The sequence below is a fragment of the Ornithorhynchus anatinus genome, chromosome 7, assembly GCF_004115215.2.
Source record: "Ornithorhynchus anatinus isolate Pmale09 chromosome 7, mOrnAna1.pri.v4, whole genome shotgun sequence".
Taxonomy (NCBI): domain Eukaryota; kingdom Metazoa; phylum Chordata; class Mammalia; order Monotremata; family Ornithorhynchidae; genus Ornithorhynchus; species Ornithorhynchus anatinus.
Genome location: NC_041734.1, coordinates 76,494,104 through 76,513,556, shown reverse-complemented (window position 1 = coordinate 76,513,556; position 19,453 = coordinate 76,494,104). Strand labels below are relative to the sequence as shown.

The 19,453-nt window shown below is 41.2% G+C and overlaps 1 protein-coding gene across 6 annotated transcripts in view; it reads left to right on the top strand.

Annotated features, from left to right (window-relative positions):
* Positions 1-19,453, top strand: part of CARF (calcium responsive transcription factor) — a 59,080-nt gene that overhangs the window by 12,349 nt on the left and 27,278 nt on the right. For 3 of the 6 annotated variants that reach the window (XM_039912526.1, XM_029069207.1, XM_029069206.2), the window contains exons 2-7: positions 4,261-4,377; positions 5,286-5,383; positions 8,763-8,993; positions 10,731-10,851; positions 12,877-13,030; positions 18,138-18,222. In XM_039912526.1, coding sequence (XP_039768460.1) covers positions 8,778-8,993; positions 10,731-10,851; positions 12,877-13,030; positions 18,138-18,222 — 576 coding nt within the window. In that variant the 5' untranslated portion in view covers positions 4,261-4,377; positions 5,286-5,383; positions 8,763-8,777. Of the gene's footprint in view, positions 1-4,260; positions 4,378-5,285; positions 5,384-8,762; positions 8,994-10,730; positions 10,852-12,876; positions 13,031-18,137; positions 18,223-19,453 lie in introns of those variants that run through there. The other 3 variants (XM_039912524.1, XM_039912525.1, XM_029069211.1) reach the window with 3 other exon arrangements.

Here is a 19,453-nt window from a genome sequence, read left to right as displayed (position 1 = left end):
GGATGATACTGAGAACTTCAAGAAAGCCCTTAGCTTTGAGCAGTAACTTTGCTGAAACCTGTTTTTCTGTTTTAACTGGAGAATGGTTATTAGAACAGCTGCCTTCATTGCCTAAATTCCCCAGTGTTTTAAGGTGAATATTGAGAAAAACATTCCAAGTTGACTGTATGAAAATGTATTTTAATAGATCTCTAATCTCACTACCAATTAAAGAAAAACATTTTCTATCGGTTATGCTTCAAATGTATTTATGATAATTTGCTCACTTAAAAAATATATTTTCTTAGGCAAGAGGGGGGTTTCTTTAAACCAATCAATTAATGAAGGGTATTTATTGAGCGCTTATTGTGTGTAGAGCATTGTACTAAACTCTTGGGAGAATATGATACAGAAGAATTGGGTGACAGTCCCTACCTGAAGGAATGTACACTGCCCTTTAGAAATTGCAGTGGAGAAATGAGAATTACTTCTACTACACATCTCAACCTAATTTACAAATAAAACCTTCAGTCCAGATCAATTTTTTCCAAAGATATAACAGGTTTAAATAAAGTCATATCAATCAATAGTGTTTATTACAAACCTACAGTGTTTGTCACTTTACTATGTGCCTGGGGGAATACAATAGAATTAACATACATAATTTCTGACCCCAAGCAATTTATTATTAACAGAACTTAGTCAACATTTTGAGGGCTAGAGCTTATGTTTTTAAAAGTCAAGATGAAATTCTTTCAGAATGCTCCTGAGTTTTAATCTTAGGGTTTCATACGCACAAACTTCCACTAGGCTTTCACGTTATTTCTAGAACGATGGCCAGTCCAATTAATATTGATCCATTGATGGCAGCCAGTGTTTAATTTCAATTTGCAAAATGGATTTGTCCTGCATTTTCAGTTGGTCGTGGCATCATCGTAGTCTTCCCAGGAAACCTAAATCCAAGTTTCCATATTTGCATGCGTCTAGGTGTTTCAGAGTAAATTAATCAGTGGCCTCTAACAGCCCTTCAAAATTTTCCTGGTGAGGGTTTCAGATGTTCTTTACCTTTCTCAAGTTTATTTCAGATATTTCCTTTAAAGTGTTGGACACCGGGAGACAATTTCTTCATTGTCTAGATTTTGGGTAGTCGTTTCTTCGGATGTAGAACTCTATGGTACACTAAGTCTTTTGTGGAATTGTTAGGATTAGCGTGTCAGCTAATGCTCTTCATGACTGGCATTTCTGGCACACTACCTCAAATATCCTGTATAGTTTGGTAATTTAATGAAGTGCCGATCTTAATTCAGTTTCTATTTCCAGATGAGCAGTTGCTAATCAAGCCCTCTCCCCCACAACACTCGCCTCCACCACCCCCAACACTCAGACACACACAAAACCCTTCATGTAGTTGGCTTTATTGAAGTTTTCATTTGGGCCTTAGTTTTTTTTTTTTAGCTTTTAGTTTTTTGCTGTTCTGGAAACCGATGGCTTTGTCATCATTTATTTTGTTATTTTCTATATTCCTTTCTGGTTATCTAAGTTGCTGAAATATATCATCATTACTGTTAACTTTTCTTGTCCGTTTTCCTTCTAATATTTCCTATTTCCTGCTATCGTCCTTGAGCTTTCTACTCCTCTGCGGTGTTTTCTCTGTGTTTCTCTGTCTCTTGTTCTTTTGTGGGTGGTGAATGTTAATAACATTAAATGTGGCTTTAAGCAATTAATATGTGCCAACCTCTGCAGTATCAATCAATTGTATTTATTGAGCACTTAATATGTGTAGAGCACTGTACTAAGTGCTTTGGAAAGTACGTCAAATTTAGCAGATGTGTTCCCTTGCCCCAAACACATTTGGGAATGTGTGGGAACACATGTGTGTGTGGGAACACATAGAGAAGCAGCGTGGCTCAGTGAAAAGAGCATTGGCTTTGGAGTCAGAGGTCATGAGTTCGAATCCCAGCTCTGCCACTTGTCAGCTGTGTGACTGTGGGCAAGTCACTTAACTTCTCTGTGCCTCAGTTCCCTCATCTGTAAAATGGGGATTAAGACTGTGAGTCCCACGCGGGACAATCTGATTCCCCTGTGTCTACCCCAGCGCTTAGAACAGTGCTCGGCACATAGTAAGCGCTTAACAAATACCAACATTATTATTATTATTATTATTACCAAACGAGCATACAGTCTAGAGGGGAGACAGAAATATGAATAAATGAGTAATTTATAATATATAATTTAAAGCTATATATGTAAGTACTGTGGGGCTGGGAGTGGGGTGAATATCAAATGTCCAAAGGTCACGGATTGAAGTGCATGGATAATGCGGAAGGGAGAATGAGCTGGGGAAAAGAGCACTTAATTGGGAAGTCGAGATAAGATAATTAGGTGGGTTGTAGTCCCAGGCCACAGGGGACTCGCAGACTAAGATGTGGGGAGGACCGGCATTTTATCCCTGTTGTCTGTAAAACTTCTAAAGAGTTCATTTCACAAGGTAATATCTCTCCCAAGCAACAGGGAAATTCAGAGGACCAGTACTGCCTGAAGTAAACTCTTCGATTCCAGCCTTTTCTCTGCCAGTCACTCATTCTATAGCTTGGGGCAAGTCTAGTCATTTCCTCATCTAGTAAGTAGAAGTAATGATATTAATAGCTTGATTGATGGGTGAATAGTTACTTTTCATACAGTCCCAAAACACACGTAAAAGCTTTGTTCTGTGGCACCTTGCCAGCTAGAAAGCTCCAGTAACCATCATTATTCATTCATTTATTCAATAGTATTTATTGAGCGCTTACTATGTGCAGAGCACCTGTACTAAGCGCTTGGAATGTACAAATCGGCAACAGATTACTGGTCATTACTGGTCACTCCTGGTCACTCCTGCTGGTAGCTATGTTGGTCAGGAAGCATTAGAGCTTCTTCTCCTCCCCAACCTCCCAGTGTTAGGGAGAAGACTAACATCTCATTTCCCTGAATATATCTAATAATAATAACAATAATAATAATGGTGATATTTATTAAGCGCTTAGTATGTGCCAAGCACTGTTCTAAGCACTGGGGTAGATACAGGCTAATCAGATTGTCCCATGTGGGGCTCACAGTATTTTTTTTTAATCCCCACTTTTACAGATGAGGTAACTGAGGCACAGAGAAGTTAAGTAACTTGCCCAAGGTCACACAGCGACAGGTGGCAGAGCCGGGATTAGAACCCACAACCTCTACCTCCCAAGCCCGGGCTCTTTCCACTAAGCCACGCTGCTTCTCATAAGTGCACCTCGGAAGTCTTGGGTAGTGTGAGGTAGGCAAGCCGAGAGGTGCTCTGATGATCTAATAATAATGTAATAATGTTGGTATTTGTTAAGCACTTACTATGTGCAGAGCACTGTTCTAAGCGCTGGGGTAGACACAGGGGAATCAGGTTGTCCCACATGGGGCTCACAGTCTTAATCCCCATTTTACAGATGAGGGAACTGAGGCACAGAGAAGTTAAGTGACTTGCCCACAGTCACACAGCTGACAAGTGGCAGAGCTGGGATTCGAACTCATGAGCCCTGACTCCAAAGCCCGTGCTCTTTCCACTGCGCCACGCTGCTTCTCAATCTGATCTGAATAGCAAACATTTGTTTGGGCTAGCGCTCTGTTTGGTTTGCTATACCTGATCTGAGAAGCAACAAGGCTTAGTGGAAGGAGCATAGGCCTGGGAGGCTGAGGACCTGGGTTCTAATCACAGCTCTGTCACTTGCCTGCTGTGTGACCGTGGATGAGACTCTTACCTTCTCTGAGCTGCAGATTCCCCATCTATAAAATGGGGCTTCAATACCGGTTGTCCCTTCTGCTTAGATTGTGAATGCCTTGTGGGTTAGGGGCTGTGTCCAACCCGATTACCTTGTACCTCTCTCAGCCCTCAATATATGCTTGGCACATAGTAAGTGCTTAACAAATACCACCGTCCTCATTAGTAGTTAACTGGGCATTTTGACTCACTGACCTCTCCCACCTCTTGGCAAAGCTTTTATTGCCCAGTCAGTTTTGCCATAACACATGCTTTCACTGAGCATTTTGGCTAAGATGCCGTTGAGGATTTAGAGGCTGTTCTTCCAGTAACCCATGCCGGTTTGAATAGAACACTATTCAGGGTCGGAAGAAATAGTTAGGCGAATACACCATGTCGGGTACAGCGGGAGAAATGGGATTTCTCCTCAATGCCGGATTCTTCAAGAACGCAAGAGCCATGTTAAATGAGAACTGATTAAAATTGTAATTAATCAAGTATTTGGGGTTTTGTAGGGAGCCATGGAATGAAGAAAATGGAGCTGACCATGAGGTCAGCCTGAAACAACATGGTAATTTTTTAGAAACTGTTCTAACGCAGAAGAATCAGAAGCGGATGATCAGGTGTTTCAGGTGGGCTATATTGATAAACTCCCTTTTTTCCAATACTTTGTGAATCAGTAGGTAATGGTTTTTACTCTGCCTCTTTTTGGTTAATTTTAACACTGAAATTGCAACATGAGAAAAAACTTTGGGAGGTTCATAAATTAAATTTTTTAATGAAAGTGTAATATTTTATTAATTTTAAAAAGTCAAAGTTTTTTTAAAAATATGGAATAATACTTTTCTCAGTTACTACATATTTAAACCATATAATTATCAATTGTTCCAGGATGTTATTTTGGACACTTGTTTCAAAATATCAGAATGTTGACAGTCACGTAAAGGGCAGGATGTAAGATCATCTGGTTGTTCCCCTTATCTTTCCCTTACATAAGGCTAATGTAATAGTTCTGCAGTGATTTCTCTTTTTTTCTAATGGTTAATGAAAGAAACACAAGGCTGAAAGATCCAGAAATTCCAAAAGCATTAGTATGTCAGAGTAGGTGATGTTTGCTGCTGCTTTAAGAAGATGCTGAACAAAAAGGTGTTTTTTCTTTCCAATTTATAACTGATTTTAGGTTGTGCTAAGAAATGTGTTCATTAATATTTATTCAGGAAACGGGCTGAATATGAATTTGTGTTCTTTGGCATACTATCAAGAATAATATTTTCCATTTCATAAAGAGGGAGAATTTATTCAAATTTCCAAATATAACTCTGAAATTCTGGCAGTGAGCTATGTCTAATTCAGGGAGGTCCAAGGCAAAGAGCCCTCCCTCATCAATTAGACTGTAAGCCCGTCAAAGGGCAGGGACTGTATCTGTTACCCATTTGTACATACCAAGCGCTTAGTACAGTGCTCTGCACATAGTAAGCGCTCAATAAATACTATTGAATGAAGGAATGAATGAATTCATTTCATTCTTTTTTTCTTTTAGAACTGTTGCCCTTAAACACACTGAAGTGTGTACACAAATTCAAAATAGTGTAAACCTGTTTGAAAAAGTCTAAATGTTGTCTAACATTCATTGGCGAGGTAAGTGTAATGCAGTGCAAGTTATTGTTTTATGAAAAAGCTAATGGAGTTTCTTAATTTTGTCCTACCCTGTATATATAACTTCTCTGTGCCTCAGTTATCTCATCTGTAAAATGGCCATTAAGACTGTGAGCCCCACGTGGGACAACCTGATCACCTTGTATCCTCTCCAGCACTTAGAACAGTGCTTTGCACAGAGTAAGCACTTCATAAATGCCATCATTATTATTATTATCTACACTGGTAATTCTGTCCCTTGCAATCTGTCAAAAAATAGGAAACAAAAATTGGAGGTCGAGATTATTCAAGAGTAATAATTTCATTGTAAAAATGTTCAATAACCCCGGTTACAATGAGGCCTGAATACTCTATACACCCTACACAAGAGAAAAGGGGCTGTGGAAGCTCGTTGTGGGTAGGGAACACATCTGCTAATTCTGTTGTACTCTCCCAAGTGCTTAGCACATGCTCTGCACATAGTAAGCACTCAATAAATACGATTGATAAATTGCATTTACAATAAGATTATGTAAATCAGATTGAGGACAAAGCTTTTTTAAAATTAAAAAAAAACCTTTAAAACTTGTAGCAAGAGAATTAATTGAAACTGCTGAAAAATGAGTTGCTTCCAGTAGATAAGAAATACAAATAATATCATTGAAAAATAGGGAAAAGAAGCTGTATAGGTTAGCTGCCTTTTGTCATGCGTTAATGAAATGCTGGTCGTCAGAAAATCGGTAGTATTTACTGAGTGGGTATTGTGAGCAGAATATGGGTCTTAGCACTTAGGAGAGTATAGTAGAGTTAGAAGACATAATCCTGGCCTTCAAGGAGCTTACCATATAGCTGGGAAGGCAGACATAAAGGAGTAAGTGCTTAAATAGTGTATTTAGTCAAGGATGCAGAAGGGCTATGACAGGGGGTGAGTGCTTAAGTGCATAATTGATGTAGGATTGCGATAAGACACAGGGAAAAGACAACTTAATTAGAGAACTCCTGGAGGGATGTGATTCCAGAATGGGTTTCTGAAGGACTTGAAAGATCAGCAGAGCAGTGATCAGGCGGATTTGAAAGGGGTGAAAGAGATCTGTGGCAGGAGAGGTGAGAACAAGGAACTGCGAGTAAGTTGGTTTGAGAGGAACAAAGAGTGCTGGTTAAGGGAGTTGGGAGTGGATAAGTAGGAGGAAGAGAGCTGACGGAGTGGCTTAAAGGAATGGTTAGGAGTTTCTACTTGATGCAGAGAAGAATGGGTAACCATTGAAGTTCATTCATTCAGTTGTATTTATTGAGCGCTTACTGTGTGCAGAACACTGTACTAAGCGCTTGGAAGGTACAATTCGGGAACAGATAGAGACAATCCCTATCTGACAACAGGCTCCCGGTCTAGAAGGGGGGAGACAGACAACAAAACAAAACAAGTAGACAGGCATCAATCGCATCAATATAAATAAATAGAATTATAGAGATATACACTGATGATGTGAGTAGGATGTCACAGTAGAAAAATGTTAAGGGCATAGCATGCAGTCTGGATTGAAGATGGAAGAGGCTGGAGGTGGGCAGACTAGCGAGAAGCCTGATAGAGCAGCCACGGTGGGACACGACAAACGGCCCGAACTGGGAAGGTGGCCATTTAGATGGAGAGGAAGGGTCTGATTCAACAAACATCCTGAAGGGAAACCAACAAGATATAGTTACAGACTGACTATGAGAGTTAAAAGAGAGGGAGGAATCAAGGATAATGGTCAAGTTTGGACTTGAGGGTCAAGGAGGATGATGATGTTGTCAGCTCTGATGGAGAAGTTAGGTGTAAGAAAGGATTTGGGGCGGGAGTAATAAAGTGTTCAGTTTTGGACATATTGAGCCTCATATGCCAGAGGGACATCCATGTGGAGGTAACAGGAAATATGAGCTTGGTGGGTTGTTAGGAGGTTAGGGTGAGTGAGGTAGAATCAATAGATATTCGCATAGAGATGGCAGTGGAAGCCATGGGAACCGATGAGCTTCCCAAGGGAGCCAGTGATCGACGAGAAGAGAAGCGGAACCCGAATGGGGTCTAGAAACAGAGGAAGAACCAGTGAAGGAGACTGACAAAGAGCAACTGGAGAGGCAAGATGAAAGCCAGGTGGGAATGGTCAGTAAAACCAAGGGTCAGTAGATTTCTAGGGTAAGGCAGTAGTCCACAGCATCTAGGGCAAACAAGATGTCAAAGAGGATTAGGATAGGGTAGAGCATTAGATTTGGCAAGAAGGAAGTCGCTGGAGACCTCTGGTGAGTGCAAGCTCAATGGAATAAATGAGGCAGAATAATAATAATAATAATGTTAGCATTTGTTAAGCGCTTACTATGTGCAGAGCACTGTTCTAAGCACTGGGGGAGTTACAGGGTAATCACTCACAGTCTTCATCCCCATTTTACAGATGAGGTAACTGAGGCACAGAGAAGTGAAGTGACTTGCCTACAGTCACACAGCTGACAAGCGGCGGAGCCGGAATTCAAACCCATGCCCTCTGACTCCCAAGCCCAGGCTCCTTCCACTGAGATTGAAGAGGCTCAAGACGGAAGTTTAAGAAGAATGGGAGGAGATAGATTGGGGCAATAATTGGAGCCTACAGTGGGGTCCAGGGAAGGCTTTTAAAAAAAAAAAAAGTGAAGAGAAATGTATATATTTGAAGGCAGAGGGAAAAGCAGCATGGCATAGTGGAGAGAGTGCAGGCCTGGGAGTCAGAAGGTCCTGGGTTCTAATCCTGGCTCTGCCACTCGTCTGCCATGTGACCTTGGGCAAGTCACTTTATTTCTCTGTGATTCAGTTCCCTCATCTGTAAAATGGGGATTGAGACTGTGAGCCCCACATGGTACAGGGACTGTGCTCACCATGATTTGCTTGTTCCTACCCTAGCGTTTAGTACCGTGCCTGGCACATAGTAAGCGCTTAACAAATGCCATTAACACAAAATATATGATTGAAGATAGTGGTCAGGGAAGGGAAAAAGAGTGTGCTTAAGCATTATTAACAGGTGAGAGGGGATGGAATCAGTAGCCCAGGTAGCGGCTTAGGATTTTGCAAGCAGAGGGAGATTTCTTTGAGATCGCTGTTCCTTTAGAGATCTCTTTAGAGACAGGGTAAGGGAGAAGATGTATACTTCTTTCTAATCTGTGATAATGAAATCTGACCTGTTGTTGGGGTACTGAAGGACCCATCAAATGCGAATCTCCAACTCGCCAACAGAGTATCACTAAGGGAGAGGAGAGAGAATTAATTTATGTTTTTGAGATTTCTTGAAGATATGAAGCGCAATAAGAAATCTTAGTAAGAGTTGGAGTCTCTCTCCCTTTCCCTCTCTCCCTACCCCCTGCCTCTTTTTCTCTCCCTCTCCAGAAGCACTTACCCTGCATGGATTCCAGAGATCCATCATTTGGACAGAATGATTCACTGGCAGCTTTGCCCATCACAGTGCGTGTAGCAGAAAATTCCCTTCCATCCCAGAACGCACCAGCACAGTTGTCTCAGTCTCGATCTCTTCTGACAGAGCAGTTCCATCTAATAGACCAGAATGGACAGCCCATCCAATATGAATTACAGACGTTAGGGAATTCCAATACACAGATGGTGAGTATATTTAATCTTACCCAGGATTTGTTTTAGTCTGCAAAAGAGATTGACAAATTTTTAGAAACCGAATTCCTTTAGCTGCCAGATTTCCTATGAAATACCTCCTTCCTCGCATTCAGCTCCATCCTCCGTTCATTTAAATATTCCCTGGACCTGAACTTAGATCCTACCGGTGAAAAAGGACAGTAGCAAAGAGAGTGGGTGAGACAAGAAACTTCCAGTTGTGTCCCCTTTACTGACACCTGAGCCCTAAAAGTAGCAATAGAATGGTGTCTAAAGAAAAATGAAATTGTGTGCTACTCGCCAGAGTGGGGATGGAGTCTTTGAAATATTCTTCCACCCTGTAGAAAGCCCACTTGCCCCCTCTTCAGGGGAGAAAATTAATTGGCTTTTTAAGAGTGAAAAGTGTGAAATGTTTGAAGAAAATCTCTAACCAAATAGGACACTCTTCTTTAATGATAGTAATAATAGTCATAATTGTGGTATTAAGTACTTACTATGTCCCAGTTACTATACAGAATGCTGGGGTAAATACGAAATAGTCAAATCAGACATGCACCCTGTCCCACTCAGGACTCACAGTCGAAGTAGGAGAGTAGGTAATGAATTCCCATTTTACAGATGGGGAAACTGAGGTACAGAGGTACAAATGACTTGCCCAAGGTCACACAACAAGCAAAGCTGGCTTTAAAAACCCAAGTCCTCTGACTTCCAGTCAATAATTCTTTTCAGTGGGCCATGCTAAATATCCTTTAGTACTATGGTCAGAAGACAAAGAATTGAACTAGGTGGATAATTGGTGTGACCATATATGCCATTTCTCATGTTTTTATGTAAATGGGTACTATTTAGGTTAAAATAGCCTTTTCCAAGATTTGAGAATAACCTCTTGGTTCCTTCCTTAGTCTCCAACTTTGAGGAAATCATGTACATTAAATAAGTCATCTTAGTTTCACAAGAAAGGGAGAAGCAGGTAAAGGGAAATCACTGCCAACCTCCCAGCCAGGAAGCCTTATGGGTAGAGATAAAGTATGATTATCAAAAATCATAATAACACTGAATCCAATTATCCACAAGCAAGGTTTCATATCTTCAGTAGCGCTGAGCCCACAGCTCTCAACCAGTGCTCTTTCAGTTAAAGCCAGTTGCCCCAAGGTATGTTCATTCAATTGTATATTGAGCGCTTACTGTGTCTGAAGCACTGCACTAAGCACTTGGGAGAGTACAATATAGCAATAATATAACAATATCAGGATACGGAGTCTAGCAGAAATAGTCAAAGAATTGAAATGTGTAGCCTGAGAAACTTCAACAGCTAATGAAAAACTTTTCTTATGCCTTATAGGTTATTTTTTCAAGTCTAAAATAAAACAGAGGGTTTTTTTTAGGGAGGTCAGGGGAATTCAATGATGTAGACACAGAAAAAGGCTGTAAAGAATAAACAGCTTAAAGTGGATTGTCAGTCAATGAGTTGTACTTATTGAACATGTGTTGTGTACAGTGCACTGTAATGAGCACTTGGGAGAGTAGAGTATGACAATAAAACAGACACATTCCCTGCCCACAGTGAGCTTACAGTCTAGATGGGGAGAAATCCCAGGTGGAGATCCTAGGGATTGAACCCGGAGTATTTTCATAAGATGTATTCTTTATTTTCAAATAATTAGGTCCATTAGTATGGAGCAGATTATTCAGAATATAAAATAAACCTTCATTTGATTCTTATGTTTCAAGATGATTGTTGCCAGCCAGTCAGAAAATGGACAGGTGCTTCATGTAATTCCATCTTCCCGGCCAGGGATGGCACAAGTGATGATTCCTCAGGGACAGCTTTTGGATGTGACAAATTCTCAGGGTGAGTATTACTTGGTGAAGTTGGGGGATTAAGGGTTTTTTTGTTGTTTTTTTATGGCCCAACATATTTCAGAAAACCAGCTTTATGAACTGAGTGCTAAACCTGATTTCGTAATTGACTCTAAATCCTGAATAAGTGAAGAAGTATGGGCATAAAAAAAAAAAATCAAGTTCCTAATTCACTTGGTGCCCAAATTAGCCCTCTACTTTGGGTGGGAATTCTGTCAAGCAAAACTGGCTCCAGCTTCCTTCTTCAATAACCACAAAGCATAAAATCTTGATGATAAAGAAAATGATAAATCTTTTAAACGGTAACAGAATCAAATCTAACAGCTCCTGGAGATGTTTTTATTTTTTTAGTAAGCGCATCAAAGGCAGGGAGCTTTTCCTCTTGTTAAACTCCTTCAGTCCCCCATACAGTGGTCCATACCGATTAGGCAAGAGGTAAATTTTTAGTGATTACAATGGGAATTGCACGGTTAAATCCCATTTCTCTGGTGTATCTTTTCCCCAGCCATTCATTCCTTTCTCTGTTTTCATCGCCATGTTTTTCCCTGCTCATCACTCCCGATGATATTATGTGCCTGGAACGAAGAAACTGCGTTCTCAGCTTCTGGAAAGGCTCTTGGGCTGATCACACTGGCTTGGCAAAGACTGCATGGTTCCTTTTCCATCAGAAAAGAACAGTCCGGCTCCTCCAAGAGGACCCAGAGAATGTGTTTTTCCTTAATGAGTTTGGTTCAAGCCTGTACTTCAGACTTCCATTTACCTGATTTAGGGAGCATGGCACCTGACAAGATTAACCACAACCTTTTTAACCCAATCTTTCACACTTAATGCACATATCTGTAATTTAATTTGTTTGTATTAATGTCCATCTCCCCCTCTAGACTGTAAGCTCTTTGTGGGCAGGGAATGTGTCTGTTTATTGTTATAGTGTACTCTCCCAAACACTTAGTACAGTGCTCTGCACACAGTAAGTGCTCAATAAATACGATTGACTGACAGAATGACATAGAGAATGCATCTGTCCTTAAAGACTTTGGTTAAGGCCTGTACTGAGAAGCAACGTGGCTCAGTGGAAAGAGCCCGGGCTTAGGAGTCAGAGGTCATGGGTTCAAATCCCAGCTCTGCCACTTGTCAGCTGTGTGACTGTGGGCAAGTCACTTGACTTCTCTGTGCCTCGGTTACCTCATCTGTAAAATGGGGATTAACTGTGAGCCTCACGTGGGACAACCTGATTACCCTGTATCTCGCCAGCGCTTAGAAGAGTGCTCTGCACATAGTAAGTGCTTAACAAATACCAAAATTACTATTATTACTTTAGGCTGGCATTTGCCTGATTTAGGGAGCTATTGCAACCAAGGTTAACCACAACCTTTTTAACCCAATCATTTAATCTTCACACCTCTTTGGTTTTCTTTCCTTTTTTTTCTACTTTGCCCTTCTAGTCAAAAGAAGCATCGAGCCTCACCGTGTAATTTTCTTCTTTGTTGCTCCTCACTTCTCTTCCCACTTTCCTTTCTGTTATCTTCCTTTGTCATAATTCCACTGCCTTGCGGAGCACAATTCTTCCACTTCTCTAGACCATCCCACTCTTCCATCATTTTGTCTGTTCTTGTTTGCCACCCTAATGATAGCTCATGGTTGAGTGGAATTGATGTGAATTGAGAGAATTCAGCGCATGATTTAGTTTTAGTTTCATTGTCCTTTGTTTTCAAAAGGATGATTTAGTACAACTTCATGAACAAAGTTCATGAAGAAATCTTGAAGAGCATGTAAACTAGAAAGGATTAGACTTTTGGTTTGATTCCCATTAGGTTAAGTAATTATTAATAAACAATTCTTTTTACCTTTTTTACACAACAATGGATTACAGAAGTGTTTAACTTTTGAGTTTCTAAATTAAAAATTTACCTCTCCACTGCCTTCAGTAGAATGGTCTGCTAAGACTAAGTTTTTTTCTTAGCTATGATACAAGCAGAGATAAATCATGGTTCGGTGTATCCTCGTGTTGTTATTACAGGAGATTTTTCTTCTTGTTGTCAAGGTGTTTCGGAAGAGAAACCCAAAGATGGGAATTTTCAGACAGTCACAGTGGCTGCAATAGCAGACAATGCAAGTAGTTACATCCTTCATCCACAAGCATCCCTCCCGTTGCCTAAAAAGACAGGAAACAGGTAGGTCAGTTGGAAAGATGAGATCATCTAATACTTAATCTCCCAGACATCTTTTTAACTATATCTGTATTCCAGGAAAAATCACTTAGTAAAGCCAATTAATTCAAAGGGTAAGATTTACTTTCATAACTACATTTCTCTTGATTTATTATATGAAAGGCATTTGGGAAATATCTTTGGGAGGATGTCCCGGATAATATAAATATATAAATGGGTGAAGCCTGCTGATTTGTCATTGAGATAATCTACAAAGACCTTCTGTTACGGAGTTTTCAGGAGGGCGACATAAAGGAATAGAGAGCTAATTGTGTTCTGAAAAAGATGATTAATTGGTTTCTCTTCAGATTGAATTCCTTTGTGATAAACTGTTTCAGGTGTTTGTTAATTTATTTTGTGAGCTTAAGTATCATTGTTTCTGGAAGAATGAAGAAATAATTCCTATGTCTTCTTTTTTAAAACTTTTTTTTCCTTCTCCTGGGTAAAGAAAATATTTATGACTTCCATAGCTATTTTATCCTTAGCGTTAGAATATAAAACTGATTAATAAAGTCAGATTTACCACCCTGCTTAGTGAAGCAAGTTTATAGGTTGATGTAGAAGGATATTACGAGTAAGGGATTAAAAAAAGTTGACCTTTGAGAGGCAGACATGTAAAATGCTTAATTTTGTTAGGACTCAATTTCTGTGTAAGAATAGGGATTGATTTTTGAATTGACAATCCCAGAATTTGAAGCTAGTAAAAAACCTAAAATGCAAAGGCCAAGATACTGAAGCCCATATTATCTGTCAGTCACTATAACAAATTACCTTCAAAACATCCTATGTTTCTATAGTAATCTGTAATCTTCTATTGGGTGTTCCTTGTTGAACACTTTTGCAAGTTTAACCTCCATCTAACTTCTGCTTCCTTAATCGACTGGTCCAATGAATGGCTGTAGCCAAAAGGATCAACAGAGTACTGGACAACATTAGGAAGACTCTAGAAAACAAAACAAAAAAAGTTTTAATAATAACAATGGTATTTGTTACATGTTTACTTTGTGCCAGGCACTGTACTAGGTGCTAGGGTAGGAACAAGCCACTCATGTTGGGCACAGTCCCTGTCCCATGTGGGGCTCACGGTCTCAATCCCCATTTTACAGATGAGGTAACTGAGGCCCAGAGAAGTAAAGTGGCTTGCCCAAGGTCACACAGCAGACAAGTGGCAGAGCCGGGATTAGAACCTATGACCTTCTGACTCCCACTACGCCATGCTGCTTCTCATATATATAATCATATATAATGTTATATACGATCATAGTACATTAACTAGTCCTGATCACTTCATTTTTGTAAGGATATCATAGAGCTTTTTGAGAAGGTACTAAATGATAGGAACCAAAATGATTAGGAGGTAGAGTAGATTTTATATGAGGGGGTTTTGAAAAGAATAGGATTTTTCCTTCTGGAGAGATCAAGTTTTAGAGCATTTCTTAAAGCTTTCAAAACCATGAATATGTGTGGGTTGTTCACCAAATCCCCCAATGCTAGATCATTTCTGGGTCTACCTGGATCTCTACCCGGATGTCCCACAGACATCTCAAACTTAACATCTCCAAAAGAGAATTCCTTATCTTCAAACCCCAAACCCTGTCCTCCTTTGTCTTTTCATCTCCGTAGGCAACACCCTGATCCATTCTGTTTCAGAAGCCCGTAACCTTGGCTTTAGCCTCAACTCCTCTCTCTCATTCAACTCACATATTCAGCCCGTCACCAAATTCTGTGGGGTCTACCTTTACCAAATGGCTAAAATCCGCTCTTTCCTCTCCATCCAAACTGTTACTATGTTGATTCAGCTCCATCAAGTCCCGCCTTGACACTGCATTAGCCTCTTTGCTGACCTCCCTGCCTCCTGTCTCTCCCAGCTCCAGTCCATATTGCAGCCAATCAGTGGTATCTTTCGAATGCTTACAATGTGGAGCACAAGTACTGAGCGTTTGGGAGAATAAGGTAGCGGAGTTGGTAAACCATGTTTCCTCCCCACAAGGAGCTTACAGTCTAGATGGAGAGACAGACATTAAATTGTAAATATTTACATGAGTGCTGTGGGGCTGAGGTGATTGAGTGCTCAAAGGGGGCCAGTAGAAGGGCAGTGCAGAAGGGAGAGGGAGAAGGGGAAATGAGGGATGGAAAAGGCCACTTGGAAGAAATTTGATTATAATAAGATTTTGAAGGTGGGAGAGAGAGAGATGGACTGTCAGCTATGAGTGGGGAGGGAGTTGCAGGACTTAGGTGAGGGTTTGGAGTTGAGAGATGAGATCAGGCTACAGTGAATAAGTTGGCCTTAGAGGAGTGAAGTGAGCCTGTTGTGTTGCAATAGGAAATCATGAGGTAAGATAGGAGGGGACAAGGTGATTCAGAGCTTTAAAACCAGTGATAAGGAGTTCCTGTTGGATTCGGAGGTAGATGGGAAACACCTGGAGGGTCTTGAGGAATGGGGAGTTGTGTTCTGACCATTTAGTAGAAAAATGACCCAGGCAGCAGAGCCAAGTATGAACTGGAGTTGGAAGAAACGGGAGGCCGGGTTGTCAGCAAGGAGGCGATGCAGTAATCAGAGTGGGAAGGATTAAGTGCTCGGATAAGCAGAGTAGCAGTTTAGATAAGCTCATTATGGGCAGTAAATATGTCTTTCAATTCTGTTATATTGTATACTCTCCTACATGCTTAGTACGGTGTTTTCTGCCCAATAAGTATTCAGTTAATACGATTGTTTGCCGGAGGGGGTGGATTTTACCAATGATGTGACGGTAGAACTGGCAGAATTTGGTGACGGATTGACTACGTGGATTGAGTGAGAGAAATGAATCAAGGATAATGCCAAGATTTCAGGCTTGTGAGACGGAGGATGGTGCTGCTGTCTACAGTGATGGAGGGACAGAGCGTGGGTGGGAAGAAACAGCATGGCCTAGGCCTGTGACTCAAAGGACCTAGGTTCTAATTCTGACCCCACTACTTGCCTGCTGTATGACCTTGGGCAAGTCACTTAATATCTCTGTGCCTCAGTTTCTTCAACTATAAAATGGGGATTAAATACCTCTTCTCCCTTCTACTTAGACTGTGATCCCCCGTGTGGGCAGGGAGTGTGTCTGATCTGATCTGCACTTAGAATAGTGCTTGGACATACAGTAAGCAGTTAGCAAATATTATCATTATCATTATTATTATTATTATGAGGCACAGATCATTTTTCTAAAAAAAGCTTAGTCCATGTCTCCCCATTCCTCAAGAACCTCCAAGGGTTGCCCATCCTTCTCCACTTCAAACAGAAGCTTCTTATCCTCGGCTTTAAAGTAATTAGCTCGCCCCCTCCTATCTGCAGCATGGCCTAGTGGACAGAGCACAGGCCTGGGACTCTGCCACAGATCTGCTGTGAGACCTTGGGCAAGTCACTTCACTTCTCTGAACCTCAGTTGCCTCATCTGTAAAATGGAGATTGAGACTGTGAGCCCCACGTGGGACAGGGACTGTATCCAACCCAATTTGCTTGTATTCACCCCAGCGTTTAATAATGTTGGTATTTGTTAAGCGCTTACTATGTGCCGAGCACTGTTCTAAGCGCTGGGGTAGACATAGGGGAATCAGGTTGTCCCACATGGGGCTCACAGTCTTAATCCCCATTTTACAGATGAGGGAACTGAGGCACAGAGAAGTTAAGTGACTTGCCCACAGTCACACAGCCGACAAGTGGCAGAGCTGGGATTCGAACTCACGAGCTCTGACTCCAAAGCCCGTGCTCTTTCCACTGAGCCACGCTGCTTCTCCGTGTCTGGTACAGTGTCTGGCACATAGCACTTAACAAATGCATAATCATCATCTTCTAGCTGATTTCCTACAACAACCTAGTCTACATACTCTCCTCTTCTAACTCCAACGTACTCACTGTGCCGCCATCTCATCTGTCTCGCCACTGATCCCTGGCTCATCTCCTCCCTCTGACTTGGAACTCCCTTTCCCTCCATTTGTGAGAGACCATCACCCTCCCTACCTTCAAAGCCTCATTAGAATCACATTTCCTCCAAGAGGCCTTTCCTGATTAAGCCCTCTTTCCCTCTCCCTTCTGCATAGCCTAGGCCCTTGGATCTGTACCCTTATTAATATTATTATTATGATATTTGTTAAGCTCTTACTATATGCCAGGCACTGTACTAAGCGCTGAAGTGGATGCAAGCAAATCAGTTTGGACAGGATCCCTGTCCCGCGTGGGGCTCACAATCTAAATCCCCATTTTACAGATGCGGTAACTGAGGCCCAAAGAAGTGAAATGACTTGCCCGAGGTCCCACAGCAGACAATTGGTGGAGTTGGGATTAGAACCCATGACCTTCTAACTCCCAGGCCCATGCTCCATCCACTATACCATGCTGCACTGTACTTGATATTCACCCCACCCTCAGACCCATGGCATTTATTTACGTATATGTAATTTATAGTAGTGTCTGTCTCCTCAGCTAGACTTCATGCTCCTTATGGGCAGAGAATATGTCTACCAACTCTCTTGTATCAATCGTTGGTATTTGAGTGCTTACTATGTGCAGAGCAGTGTACTATTATACTATCCCAAGTGCTTGGTAGAGTGCTGTGCGCAGAGTAAGTGCTTAATAAATACCACTGACTGATTGAAGGTGGTACATTCCAAGGCAATGAAAGAAAAATGTTACAACACTGTAGTTAGTAAATTATATGGAATCGTCTGCCAAAGCAAATGGAGCAAGCGTAAAATATCTCAAGGTTTGAGGGTAAATGGATAAATTCATGTTCAAGGAGTAAGTGGAACAGTAGAGGGGAAAAAGGCTACTAGAAGGCTCTAATTCTAAGTGCGATTATAATAGAAGGATGATATACTAGATGGTCTTTCCGTGAGTACGGGATAGCAGTTATCACAGCGGGTCTCCAAATGCTGATGGTTCCACTGTCAGGGAGGGAATTCTTAGTCGGAAGACCATTGACCAGGGCCAGTGGGGAATATCTTATCTTCTCTTATTAAAGCCATTTGCTGTTCTGGACATATACAAAGTACTGTGATGCATTTGAACATTTTCCCCCTTTGATTGATTTGTGTGTTCTTTTAGAATAGTGGAAGACCCCTTTCCTGTTCCTCTCCAGGCACTTCCTCCCAACACTCCTACATGGGCCCGGCGTCTCAGGAACTGTGAGGTGGGCTGGAAACAATCCTAACTTTGGTCAGTTCATCCATAGTAAGAAAGCTCTTGGGAAGATTTATCCTATGTATGTATGTGTGTATGTTTTTGTCAATATAGGAGAATGACCTTAACCTGATGATCACAGAACTACTTGCCAGCCCCAATATATCCAACATACTCTCACACTGATGGATATGTAATTTTTATAATCTGTAAACTTGCTTACTGTTGTATTGTACTCTCCCAAGTGCTTATTACAGTGCTCTGCATATGGGTCACCCTGACTTGCTCTCTTTATTCATCCCCCCTTCCAGCCCCACAGAACTTATGTACATTGTCTGTAAATTATTTATTTCTATTAATGTCAGTCTCCCCCTCTGCACTATAAGCTCACTGCGGCAGGGTATGTGTCTGTTTATTGTATTGTACTCTCCCAGTGTTTAGTACAATGCCCTGCCCACGATTAGTGCTCATTAAATACAAATAAATGGAATTGTAAGAGTATGATTGACTGACTATGGTGATTCTTGGGGAAAGCACCATGGCCTAGTAGAAAGAGCACAGGTATGGGAGTCAGAGGACCTGGGTTCTAATCCCGACTCTGTCACTTGCCTGCTGGGTGATCCTGAGCAAGTCACTTCATTTCTGTGGGCCTCTGTTTCCTCAATTTTAATATGGGGATTCAACACCTTTTCCCTCTCCTACTTAGACTGTGAACCCGATGTAGGTCAGGGGCTGTATCCAACCTGATTAACTTGTATTTACCCAACCACTTAGAGCAGTGCTCGACACAAAGAAAGTGCTCAACAAATGCCATAAAAAAATCAGATTTTATCCATCTTCTCTCCCTATTAAATTCTGCGTTCCTTCCAGGCCAGAAATGTAAAACATAAATTTTGTAAATTGCTGAAGCACATAGTACAGTGACCTATACTATATGGGCATTGATTAAATATTTGATGCTTATATCCAGCGTAAAAATATATGTCAATTTAAAGTGGCAAAAAGTAGGAGGAAAATCTCTCTGTTTTTCATGTTTTGATATAGTGTTTAGCCTTGGAAAAATTTTACAATCAAGTTCGCTTGAGCGCTGTTATTTTAACAGAATAATAAACACAGCGAGAGGTGCGGACCTCAGAGTCAGAAGGACCCAGCTTCTAAACTGGCTGCACCATTTATCTGCTGTGTGACCATGGGCAAGTCACTCAGCTTCTCTGTGACTCAGTTACCTCATCTGTAAAATG